At 38.2% G+C, this 13,162-nt stretch overlaps 1 protein-coding gene, 1 long non-coding RNA gene and 1 other non-coding gene across 3 annotated transcripts in view; 2 read left to right on the forward strand and 1 right to left on the reverse strand.

Annotated features, from left to right (window-relative positions):
* LOC103354542 (uncharacterized) overlaps positions 1 to 13,162 on the forward strand; it is a 23,399-nt gene that overhangs the window by 3,254 nt on the left and 6,983 nt on the right. The window contains exon 2 of the long non-coding RNA XR_520048.1: positions 5,430 to 5,433. This is a non-coding gene — a long non-coding RNA (uncharacterized LOC103354542). The remainder of the gene's footprint in view (positions 1 to 5,429; positions 5,434 to 13,162) is intronic.
* Positions 8,019 to 10,366, reverse strand: ppdpfa (pancreatic progenitor cell differentiation and proliferation factor a). Its single transcript, XM_008277947.1, has 5 exons — positions 10,197 to 10,366; positions 8,907 to 9,009; positions 8,705 to 8,782; positions 8,518 to 8,611; positions 8,019 to 8,422 (listed from the first exon to the last, which is right to left on the reverse strand). The coding sequence occupies exons 2-5, from the start codon at positions 8,959 to 8,961 to the stop codon at positions 8,290 to 8,292; spliced, it is 360 nt and encodes a 119-aa protein (XP_008276169.1). The 5' UTR covers positions 8,962 to 9,009; positions 10,197 to 10,366; the 3' UTR covers positions 8,019 to 8,289.
* trnae-cuc (transfer RNA glutamic acid (anticodon CUC)) lies at positions 12,529 to 12,600 on the forward strand. Its single transcript has one exon. It is a non-coding gene; the product is annotated as a tRNA-Glu (tRNA).

Here is a 13,162-nt window from a genome sequence, read left to right on the forward strand (position 1 = left end):
TTTTTTTTTATAAAAAAAAAAAAAAAACAAAACACCAGTGGTTTACCAACAGCAGAGTTGCAAGGCTCTCCTCTTCTCCTGAGATGTCAGTAATTGAATAAAACAGTGCGATGAGCTATCAAACTGAGACCTGGCATGTGGTTTCCTTTTGTCTTTCTTTCATGCAAACACACAAGGCCATCAGATGAAAATGGAAAAACACACAGTTCTTCACTGTGTTGTGCAGAAGAGGGCAGCAGAGTTACAGCAAACCACCAGAGCAGTTATGAACAGTGTCAACAGTTTGCAGCAGTCAAACTGAAGAAATACAACCTGTAGCTTCTGCTCATATTGAGGCATACGACATTATAGTGTTCAATGACACCTGAATCAGCTACAATGCTCACATTGTCCTTTATGTGTGTTGTTGCACAGCTTTGCCCTGAGCTCAACACTCTCCTAATTAGGTCTGGGAAGAATAATTAGGCCTCTCACTGGTGACACTATGAAAATAGTACATGACAACAAATATCATTATAATTGCAAACCTAGATTACATTGGGTAAAACTAATTAGCACAACAACAAATGGTCTGTTTTTTTTTACAAAAGTATTCCTATATTATTAATATTAGGTGTCACCAGAGAAAATCAGGTAGAGTCTGTGATTCTATGGACAGATTATTGATTAGATTTACTATCCCTCTTGCTCCCACTGCCCTTTTTACCCCCACTGAACGTGCACAAGTGTTTACGGGACACCCTGATGTAGTACTGTATGGATCAGTCCAAGCTGCTTTCTTTGTTTCCCATTTACAGAGTCAGGGTTTGAATGATATTCACTAAAGAGTCACGTACTCCACCATTAACCCTCTGAACTCTAAACTTGCAGGCAAATTTTTAAAGCATGCTATGTTTTCTTGAATAAAGAAAAGGCAAAATGACACAATTTATCAGAACCAGAAACTGTAAAATCAGGAAGAAAAGTCAGATTTTCAACTTTCTGAAGGTCCTTGAACTAACCAAGCTGTAAGGTGCCGTTCTGTTGGAATCATTAAGCTCATCTAAGCTCAGAGCAGAATACATTTTCATCAAAATCACTTCACTCTATTCAAAGACTTTTCAGTTGAACTCCAGGTTGTGTTTATACAGTGCAGAAAGGAGACAAATAGAAAATGAAAAATAAAACAAACTCGCAATGAAATAAATTCAGCATGGTTAGAAACGGTACAAAGAGGAACAAGTTGTTGGAAGACACATCCAGCCTGGTAAAATATGTTTAGAAAGCTGATGTGCAGAGTAGTGTGAAAGACAACAAATTTATAGAGGCTGTAAAAATGTAAATTATAGCATATCTATAGCACGTAGAGCCACAATATTCTCCCCAGTTTTGGTAATACCATCTGAAAAAATGCCATACATGTTGAGTTCAGATTTTTTTCAACATCTGAAAATAAGGAATCCAAAACAGACAACCTTTCCTTTTCTATTTCTCTGATTTATGACACTTTTTAATAGTGCACAGACATTTTTGAGTTCCTGCTACGTCTAGCCACGCTTGTGCTGTTTCCATTGAGGTGCAGGACTTTATATTGCAGTGAAAAATGAGCCCAGTGTCAGTAAAAAGGTGACAGAAGTTAAAAAAAAAAAGAAAAAAAAAGGCCTAAAAACCACTTACAGTTCAGATGGTCGATAAGAAAATTTACATAAAGCTGGTAGTATTAATGTGTATGCTTATATATATATATATCCATAAAAACATGTGATATGCATGTATAGTGAAAAGCAAAGCTACAAGTATGGACTGAAAAATCATAAACAAGCTACATATTATAGATATTTGTGATGCAGGACACGCAGACTTTATGAATCAAAGTGTAGTGTTTCTTCAGTGCTATAGGAAAATGTTGTGTATAATGCTAAGATGCTAAAGTTTAGCAGGTGTTGGTTTAGCATGTTAGCATGTTAGCATTTTTTAACTGGCATGGAACAAAATAAAGAACAGCTGAGGCTCTGGGAAAGTCGTTTATTTTGCAGGTGTTTTGTCACAAACCACTTTGACCTCATGGTGGCGCTACATGAACACTTAGGGGAGGTGACTGCTGCTGTAGTAATTCATGAATGAAGCAGAGATTGGTTTGGTTGAGCCACTAATGAAGAAATTTCAGTCAAAACCACAGTCGTGAACCTCGTTGTATCACCTTGAGATCAACAGATTCAGAATCTGGAGACCATGAATGAAAAAAAAAAAAAAAAAAAAAACTCTTACAGCAATCATGCTTATGATAAAATACAACAAATGTGTTTCCAAAAACTCTTAAAGCAATGCAATAACACACTTCTCATTCATGTTTTTTTTTTTCTTACAGTGTCATTTTATCAGTGAGGTTTAAACAAATGCTAATAATGTTCTGATACGTGACTTCTAATATTAGCTGCCTTGTCTCATCCGTCCACTCTGGCTTCATTTAAACGGTATATAATTTCATGCTGGAAGTGAAGCGCTGGTGTCGTCAGATATTTTGGCTCAGCTTATCCAGGTCTGGCAAAAATTGACAGTATCGTGTGAAGTTGTACGCTGTGTTCCATTCTGGCAAAGTCAACATTCCCACGAAATAAAAACAAACCGGCTGTGACCTCTATCCAAATACACGCTTTTAGGCAGAACTACAACAACTTTTTGTTGTGAAAAATAATAAGTTATGAGTAGAAGTCAGTAGCAGGATTATGAAAATGCGTTTAAGCTTTTGGGAGTCAAATGCAGAGTGTGGTACTGATCTGTTCATGTGTTTGTAGCAAAGTTAATATTGGTTTTTAAGATAAATTTAATTTAAGATAAAGCGATGAAGTTTCTCATTAGAAGACACATTGAAACAATACTTCAAATGATTTGCTTGAATAAAGTAATAATACCTCAATGTAAATATACTCAAACACAAGTAGGAGTGCATCATTAGTACAGAAGTTGTATAACACAAAATGAATCATTATTACTGTACTGCATTAATGTGTGAGCAGTATTTTATTGTTGCAGATCGTTGAAATGTCAGTAAGCAACTTACAGACTTCCAACTCAAACTAAGTACAACACTTAAATAAATATTAGTAGTTATAATCACTCAGTAAGGCGGCCATGACAGCTGCATGGCCCAGTTTGCAGAATAAATATTCAGCACACATACATGCATAAGAATTTTGTTATTAATAACCTGCCTTGCCTTTCTCGTGCTAAATTTAATGAAAGCATATTCCGTTTCTGTGGAAGTTTCACCTTGACTTGTCGTCCTGCAGACACGTGTCACAGGGTTGGCATGGAGCAAAGTCTCAGCAGCGCTTGAAAACGTCACCTGGACTATATGCGATAAACTGGCTAACATACAGACTTATACGTCAGATTCTTTTTGAATTTCTTTTTCAGGGTATTTGTACAGAAAACACAGAGTACTCGTAAAACAAATAAACACTTGTGCAGCTTCTTGTGTTCACGCTGGAAGCCTCTCTGAGACACGTTCAGTCACACGAGTTCAGTGATTCACGTTCTTGGCTCATGCTGCCGATCCAGTATAGATCTAAAACTGGATGACACTTGAGCACCTGCAAACATTATGGAATTCTTTACCTGAAAAGACAAACAGAAATTTGATAGTGTGTGCTGCATGTGCCTCTTCCTCTTATCTTATCCATACAGACCAGACTTGTACATTTTGGGGGAGGGGAGGGGGGAGTCGAATGTTGGACTTTTTGGCAGCACTGAGTCATGGGCCGCTTGCCTTTGCCCTGGATTCTACTTTTATCTTAAGGGTCACTCGATGTGCATGAGCGCTCTGAGTGGTCATTCCATAATTTTCCACTGAGTGTGGACAGCTACTGAAGATCAAGGTCCAGAAAAAGACTTTGACCCACAATGCATCACAGAAAATGTGATTCAAGGTAAAAGCCACTCAGCTGTGTCCTATTCTGCATTAAACTCCTATCCAGAAGTAGCAAACAAGATAAAAATCCAACATGTCGAAACATCCGACAAATAGAAAAATAAATAACAAATAAGGACATTTACAAATTGTGCAACATCATCATTATCACTATGATTTAAAACTTAGTGGGACTGATGTAGTGTTTCTTACAGCTTTGTAGAAATGTGTAATTTTCTGTCATTTTAAATGCACATATTCATCCGTTTTGCAGCATAAATGTGCCTCCACAAACCTCCCTCTTATAGTAATCATAAACACTGAGCAGCAAAAAGTTGTTTTAAGTTCTTAATGTTGATGGATCTGATGGTAAAGAGCCTCCGGTGGAAAAGTCCTTCAATTTGATGCATTTACTATGAATGTGGCCATTGTTGCTCTCTGTACAGAAAGAAAAAGCCAATAAAGTTGGAAATGTGTGTTCAAGGTTCAAAAACAAATGAGTGCATTAATTAATTAATATGAAATATGCCAGGTTTAGGAAAACCAGAATTGTACTTTAAGTTTTGGCTCTGCCTTTTAACTGCTTTTGACCACAATACAATACTTTACATTTTGAGTGTAAGCCTATTATTTTCATCTTCCTCACAACTGACTCACTTTCTAGTTCCTAAATTTTTGTCCGAATAATTTACAAAAATCCCAAAATAGTTTGTTTGCACCATTGTCTTTTAAAAATACGAATTTTTGTCATAGTTAAGGTTATGTTATGTTTGGAAAGATCATTTTTGGGTTACAGTGGGTACCTTTGTTAAGATCAGGGGTCTGTCTGATGACATTTTGACCCATCCATTCACCCAAATCTCCTCCCTGCACAGTTTTTCTTTAATGATGTCATCTGACTTCCTTGACTTTAACATAAACATCTGGTTTTGGGGCACTTGCTGAAAGGACTAATGCTTCTGGTCTTCTTGGAAAAAAGATGTCTCAATGGATCTTAACTGCCACTAAGAAATCTGACTTTATTTAGTTTAGTAGCTCAACTTTATTTATTTAACATTCTAAGTCCTGGTGGTCTGAGCAATTTCATATTTATAATTTCTAATGGAGACCTGACCAGGACGGCAACACTACAAGTCCCAGACAGGACAACAAAACATCAGGTATGCAACAAATATGACCAAAAAACTGGTAAAAACAAATGGTCCCAGACATCTTACTTGAGGAATACCAAAACTAGTACATTTATATGTGTAAATGACCCATTAAAAAACAGTCTGCTTTCTATTGGTCAAACAACTATCACATCAGAGAGTCTTGTGTCTTATAGTCTTGATACAGTTAATCATGTGGATAGAGATAACACCATTGTGCATATAAAGATGCGCGAGGCCTTGATGACATCAATTACAGGTTTTTTGAATACTGGTTTTAAAGCTTGGTGTGGTGGCTCTGTTCATCCTCATCCTGGCAGTGCCTGATTCCTCTGAAATCCCAGCTAATCCAAAAAAGAGCAAAGACGTGGAGCGTGAGTGAAGCTCAGGCTGGTTGTGCGAATGTCTCTCAGCCAGAAGCTGCCCTGTGACCACTTGTCACCTGCCTTAGTTTCTTTAAGACCTTTAAGTCTTAATACAATTTCATCAGGTGAGTTAAAAGATAATTCACTCCCCATACAGTTGTGAACAACAAGGAATGTAGCCACAGAGACCTAAACAGTTATTTGTACCAAGCTGTAAACGTGTTTATTTTAGCTGTAAAGTCGGGCATGTTGCCATGGGGGTCTACAGGGACTGACTCGCTTTTGGAGTCAGCCTCATGTGACCATTCAAGGAACTGCAGTTTGTGCCACTTCTGTATTGTTGCATTCTTAGATAGTCTCTGCTCTGAGGCATTCATGGTTTTGCTCTTGGTTTAATACACAAAACATGATGGAGTTAGTTGTCTAGAGAATAAAAAACAGAATTTGAGGGAGAATTACTGATGCTGGGGACACGGAAACCCCTTAACCAGCATCGAAAATCTGACTACCAAACGTGCAGTCCTTGTAGAGAGAACATAAATCAGTTTAACAATAAATTAAATGTTTTAATTCCTCCCATAATAATCAATGTCCTAGCCTTTTGTAATTTGACATTAAAAACAGTGATGTAATTCATTGTTACAAAACCTGTGCCCTTCTGCAGGGTTCTGTAACAGCAGTTTGTCATTTCCTTTTGATTTGGTGCTTATTGCATCCGTGTTGTTTATATTCTGTGGATTTATCCTTTATTCTGCTTGGTGAACTTAGTACAGAGAGACCCAGATTGCTCTCTGGAGCAATACAAAAAACACCTGCATGATGGGAGATTCCCCTGTCAGCAAAGCCACACGAGTGTGTTTGTGCTTGCTTGGGATCACAGGACATTTTTAGACCCAAGTACCTCTCTGAAACACTGCCAAGAATAGGGCAGCTTTAGAGGGCGTCCAGGACGGATCAGGCCATTTTGAAATGAGCAGAGTCACTTCGAAGTCTTACTACGTGTATCATGTCTCTGGCCCTTACGATGACAAAGTGTTTGTCCCAGTATGCAGCTCGAAATGCTCAGCCCTGGAAAAGTTTGACTTTAATGTTTGGACAGATAGATTATCTTACAACAGGACAGTAGCCAGACTTTGTTCAGTCTATTCTTAGTTGTCAGTATCCACATTGCAAAATGTTCCCCGTGTATTATTTCGTGGAAAAGTCCATTCAGAGAACCAGTGCACTTATTGATCCTTCTAACAGTTACTAGTAATGCATGTCATCACATTTTAAGGCACATTTTAAGGTTCAAAATGAAGATGTATGAATATAGGAGAACGTTACCAGAGACTGGTTATAGGAGGCAATGATATTTTGTAAATTATGATGTATTTTTCCTTGCAGAGATTTGCAAAGGTATTACAGGAAGCCTCAAAAGTTACTGTGTGAATGAAAGATCTCCCCTCAGGATGCCTTCTGGTTTGGTTGTTAGATCTTTGTTCAGCTCACTGAACATTTTCTTCTACTGTGAATGTATCTTGCTATGTTCACCACTTGTTTCTTGTTGCGTTGTTTGACTCTCTAATCAATAACTAGGATGGTAGGTTATTCTTTGTGCATTTATTTGATTATACGCATACATCACTTTCCTGACATAAAGGAGAAGCAACAATTAATCCAGAAACTGTGACACATTGCATTTAAAGGAACAAAAGGATCTCAGGAGAACATTAAATGCTTTTCCCAGGCAGCATTTGCAACAAGAACAGACTGGATATTTTACAATGTGATGTGGAATTTAAAAAATGTTGCTTTAAACAATTCTAGTGGCAGATTTAGAACAGCAGCAGGTGGAGGCTTTACGGTCACGCTGACCGGTTATTATAATAGCAGTAGCAGGTAAGTGACCAGAGCTCTGTTTTTAGGTAATTTATGCACTTACACAAGTCAAAACAAAGTCACCACACATTTAGATAATCATTCTTCTTCCTAACTTTTACTCTCTCTGACAGTGTCTTTTCCAGAAGCCGGTGACCCACATCCAAGCTAAGGTGAGGCCTGACATAAGCTATATTAAGACCTGAATGAATCACTTGTAATCATATCAATGTTAAGTCTGTTAGGTAGGCTGCATGTGTTTCCCACAGAGTTATAGAACAACTGCTTCTTGCAGCCCATAAACAGTGATGAGTTTGATGATTACTAAAAATACTAAACAGGTCAGGTCACATTGTTTTCCTAAATAACACTCGTGTTTGTTTTGGCAACTGACATGTAAAGCTTTATGGAAACAATCACAGTTACATATCACCATTACATATCACGAACTCTGTGTTTCCCCTGAGGCCCTGAGCTTGTTTTTTCTGCAGGTGTCTCTGGATCTGGAGAGCCACGTCTCTGATCTGTACTCACTGGCCTCACTGACATACAACGTTTATTGTTCTGTTTGTATTCCTTGCTCTTCATCTGCTATCCCCACCACCTCATCGCGACTCTCATGCTTGATTGCCGGGTTCTCTGTTCAACATTCGTAAAGTTTGTACCTTACTATGTTAAGCGCTGTGAGATGACGTATGTTGTGAATTTGAACTATATATATAATTTTGAATTGAATCAAATGTGACACATGGGTGCTGACTGAAAGCATTTTATTGGTAATATACCAGTATCATAAGAACATGAAAAACTTTTTACATACTTGAGCTTTTTTTTAAAACTTTTGGTCATAATACAAAGATAATATACACAAGCAAAACCAAAAAGCAAACTCTACTAACTAAAGGTGCAAAAACACCATCATCCAAACCATCCTCTCCATCTCCAGAGTTGGACTATGTGAGGGATGGCAAGCTGAGGGTGAGGGAGATGAGGGAGTGGGTGAGGTAGGGGCAGGAAGGTGGGTCTAGGAGGCCGTTGGTGGAGGGGTTGCTGGTTCGAACTTCCCGTTTTCGCTGCTTTCACTGGCTTGTCTTTTCAAAACCATTTCTCTGGCGATGCAGGTCACCTGGCCGTTAGCCACTGTGTAGGTTCCGTTCCTGCAAAAGGAAAGAAGTCACAGTTTAAGTCTCCACAACTAAAACAATCGAATGCTTTCAGTTCATTCCAGTGTGGCTGCATTTGTAGCGCTCACTTTTGATTTTCCAAACCGTTCTGCATGCCGGCCTGGTTCTGTTTTGCAAAGAAAAATGAAGTCCACCAGTGGCCAGAGTCCTGCCTTGGAAGTCCTAAAAGAAACAAAATGTAACCTCAGTTGTTTTGCTGCAGGCACATGCCACTTTTTTACATTTTCAAAATCAAAGCATGTCCTTTTTCAATACCTGGATGGTGTGGAATGACCTCGCCTGAGAACTCAGCACTGCCACAAGAGCTGTTGCTGGAGGTAGACCCGAGGCGTCCTGCAGGAAACACATTTAGACATTTAGTTAAGTCAGTCAAAGACAAAAACAAGCTTCTACCTGGAAAAAATCTCCTTTCACTGAAATCGGTGCAATATAAATGCATAGCCCAAGTCTGACTCACTTCTATAGTAATCATGGGTGGCGATGAGGGAGCCACTTGATGGAATTGCTGCCATTTTCTCCGACCTTAGGTATAAAACCGCTCAAAGATGGAAAATGGTAACCTGAAGGAGAGCACAGACATTAATATGCTGCAGACAAATGGAAAAAAATACATTCTATCATGTTTTCATCATAATTTCAGCTCCACTTTAGGGCAGTTCTATTTTATCCCTCCCAAGTTGGATATCTTGTTGTATTGCTGTCATCACTGCATTCAAGTAGTGCAGTGCTGCAGCTCAAGATAGTACCCGGGCTTATAGAGATATAAGCACATCTGCAATCACAGCATTCGCAGAATAGTGTGACACTCAAGAGCCATTTCAGAGAAGCTGTGCTGTCTCATTCATGCCATCTGTGCTGGATTCCAGTCCACAGTTCAGCACTGCAGAATGATAAAAGCAGAGGCAGCTGCTTGCGAGAGTCTGGTTTCCCATAACTCAAATAACCAGAGTGTGTGTGTGTGTGAGAGCAGGTCCACATGTCCAGCTGAGCTCAGATAGGACTGTGCACGAGTTGGCTGCGTGATCGCACAAGTGACCGGCCACTCGTAGAGAATGTTTGCATTGCTAGGACTCCCTAGCTGCTACTGTGTTCAGCCGGGCCATCACAGGACACTCTGTCTGCATTTTTAAAAACAAAATTAACTGAAGCTTTGTTCAAATTTGCAATCAGCAAAAAAAAAAAAAAAAAAATTGTTGCACATTTAAATTAAAGAGTTATATTTGACAAATATAAAGTTATTATTGTTCAAGAAAGAAATGCATTTGAGTGTCTTGAACTTGGAATATGTTAACAGCCTGCAGAACCGGTTGAAGGCTTTAAAGCTTAACACCAGGTGAGCAGCAGATGGCTTTGGGGATTTCATGATGCAGACCAATACACGTCTGCACCTGATAGCCTAGATAAAGACAGCAGCTGACGCACAAACACACCACCTATACAGCAGCCAGAGTGCAGTTTTACCCATTATTTAACTGTGCTGCAAGAAATGTATGAGGGCATGAGTGTGCATGTGGTCTTGCATTGAGCAGTTTAGTCAAATGTTCAAAAAACAGTTTTCACTAATGCAAAAACTATGTTAGTACTTTGTAGAGAGTTGAGACAAATGTGAGGAAAAGCTGACCAGAAAAGACACCACTTACTGGATTGGTAAACTTTGAATAAAGCTTTCATACTCTGTTTATATTTAAACATGCAAATAAAAAGCTTTTCGTGCAATAAAACACAGACTGTTATAATTTGGACCTACCTGTAAGAGCAGGGTGATGTTGTTGGCACCGGATGCGGTTGGAAGGTGCGGATGGCTGGAAGTAGAAGAAGAGCTAGTTGTTTCAATGGCCCATTTGTGGATGAACGATCTTGTGCAGACCCCTCTCGGTCACTGCTGCTGCTGTCACTGATCCAGACAGTAGCGTGAGCTCCTTTTATAGAGGCTGAGCTGGACGTGTGCTGCTGCTGCATGGGGCGGAGACTGTGGCAGCTCCAGGACAGGACACGGACGAAACGTGCACGGCTTCAGACAAAAGGGAGGTTCAGAGAGGCTTTAACTAACCCGCTGAGGGCAAAGACACAGCCAGGTTAACCTTTAAGGTTTAGGTTTCAGGGAAATGCACACACAAACACACACAGACACACACACACAGCAGGTGACACCACGTTTTTAACATTTTTGAATCGCCATGAAACTTTCCAAGTTGACCACTTAAAATATAAACTTTCTTGAATCCCATCTAGCAGAAATGTTAAGTTTGCATATGCAAATATCATATATTTTAAAATGTCCTGATTTGCAGTCATTTTGAGGTAAAATACAGCTCCTATTCATAGGGAGGCAAACAGCATGTGAAACAGTCTGCCATCAATAGTTTGGCAAAATATTTTGAGAAAATGTGAGTCAAAGCAATCTCAGGGCAACAACAAAACGATCAGGGTATTAAGAAAAACATTCAGCATTCATGGTAATGTGAGAGTACTCAGGTCCACATGTTTAGAGGATGACAGAACTCAAATGAAGTTATTTGAACACTAGACAAAGCCTGCTTACATTTTTTTGTTGTTGTTTCATTTTTACTTTTTACTGTGGGGACGTTGATCATTTCCATTTATCACTGCACTACTAAGAAAATATTGTCAGCAGCTAGAATATAATCTGGGAAAAAGTTTTTAGGAACTGATATAAAATGGCTTTAAATTAGGTAAGTACATTTGTGTAATATGTAATGCTGCCGGTTCTCTACTTTAATGTTCACATTTTTCAAGTAAATTTGTGTTCTAAATAATATTGTATAGTTTTAATGTTAATGTTTGTATTATTAAAAATGCATTTGTAACATTAATATATTTGAGTCAATGTCTGCCGTTTTAAATGTGCTCTATAAATAACTCTGACTTGATGTTAAAATGCCAGAAATATAATTTATTCCTAATGTTTTCTTCCTAAGCATGATTGGGACATGTCAGTAAGTTTTCTTCTGTGAATTTCAGCTTTGGCTTTCAGTAGAAGTGGATTCAGTAAAGTGGTAGCGACACTTGCAACCAGTGACTACATCATAAACAAAACTGTAAATCGTGAAGCCTCTAGCACCACCCAAAGGCTCAAGTGAAATGAGGTCACTTTGACTTTAAAATAACTGTAGAAAATAAAACATTCTCCATTAAACTTCCCAAGTTGATTAATTACAATATGGATTTTGTTACATTGCCAGTCCATAAAATACTGTCAATGGCAAGACTGAGAAACAAACAAACAAAAACCTATTTTTTTTACCATGTTTTTAGTAAAGTTATAGTCTTTAACATTTAAATCAGTCAGGTAAATTTGTACAATGCATATTGTTATAGGTGCTCAAGTTGAATATTTGAGTTAGTCAAGTAAATTTGTATTACGTACAATATTGGGTCATTTTAACATTGACATTTGCACTGGTCAGATATCTTTGTAGCGTTGATTGACTTTATCTATGTCCGCTTTGAGTCATTGTCTGATGAAAGGTGCTGCTTTTTATGAATTGAAAGTAATATAAATCAGGGTGTGAATATATAATAACCAAACTCTCTCAACATAGGCAGTAACAAAACTGGAAGATCTAGTGTAAGTAAGTGCTACTGATGTGGAGATTTCTGGATCAGAGTATGAGGAAAAAACTTCTTTTGAAATAAATATATGCATTATAGCTTTAAACAGAAAAAAGTACACTTAAACAATTACTTGGGATGTTTTCTGTCCATTAGCCTGAAAAAAGACATTTTATGGAAGCTAAATATACCAAAACCTTAAAATTGACCAGTGCATGAAAAAAAAATGTTTTGCCTTAACATCATTTTGAAAGTTATTCTTCCAATAACGATTAACAAAGTAACAATCGGTTTTTCAACTAAATAATTAGCTGGCGACTGTTCCGGTTCCCAATTCTGTTCTGTACAGCGGAAAATGACGGGAACTCATTGCCTCGAGAGAAAACGTCGTTAATTGACAGCATAGTTGCAATATTTGACATCAGTCTGATTTCGATTACAAAAATACGTCACACTACTCCTCTGCATAACTATAAAAACCATTAGGTCTTTCTTCCTTCTACGCCTCCCTGGTGGTCTAGTGGTTAGGATTCGGCGCTCTCACCGCTGCGGCCCGGGTTCGATTCCCGGTCAGGGAACTAACTTTTGCTTTTTCTCAATTGCCTTCACTGAAGCTTCCTAAGCTCTGGATGTGTGTTTTAGCCTCTTTATTTCTGGTATTGCTTTTTAACTTAGTTATAGTGGCTACCTCCCTGAGCTCGGCCCTGCTGGAGCTCCCTACCTCCCAAACAGTTCCTTCACTCCAAGTGTCTGCTACGGTTTAACCCTAATTCTTAAGTTAAGATAAGATAAGATAAGATAAGATATGCCTTTATTTATCTCACAGTGGAGAAATTCACAGTGTTGTCAGCAGCATTAGACATAGAGATACACACATACTCGACAGAAAAATTTACATATAAATATAAGAAATAGTGCAAACAAGTATAAAAGTACACATAAAAGGAGAATAGTGCAAACGGAGTACGAGAATGGGCTTCTGAATGGAGGTACATTTGTCTTGCATTAGTCAGGGAATTTGGTATGGCATAAAATATTGCAGGCTCTTAACTTTAATGTTTAAGTTGGTCAGGTACATTTCTATAATAAATTGTATTGTATGTTCTCAACAATAATATTTAAATTAGTCACTTATATATA

Source organism: Stegastes partitus, unplaced genomic scaffold, assembly GCF_000690725.1.
Source record: "Stegastes partitus isolate 25-593 unplaced genomic scaffold, Stegastes_partitus-1.0.2 Scaffold4, whole genome shotgun sequence".
NCBI lineage: Eukaryota > Metazoa > Chordata > Actinopteri > Pomacentridae > Stegastes > Stegastes partitus.

Coding starts and splice junctions, on each gene's coding strand:
- ppdpfa (XM_008277947.1), bottom strand. CDS start 8,961: ATGGCAGCAATTCCATCAAGTGGCTCCCTCATCGCCACCCATGATTAC. Junction 8,783..8,906: donor CACCCATGATTACTATAGAA/GTGAGTCAGACT, acceptor TGTTTCCTGCAG/GACGCCTCGGGTCTACCTCC. Junction 8,423..8,517: donor AACGGTTTGGAAAATCAAAA/GTGAGCGCTACA, acceptor TTCCTTTTGCAG/GAACGGAACCTACACAGTGG.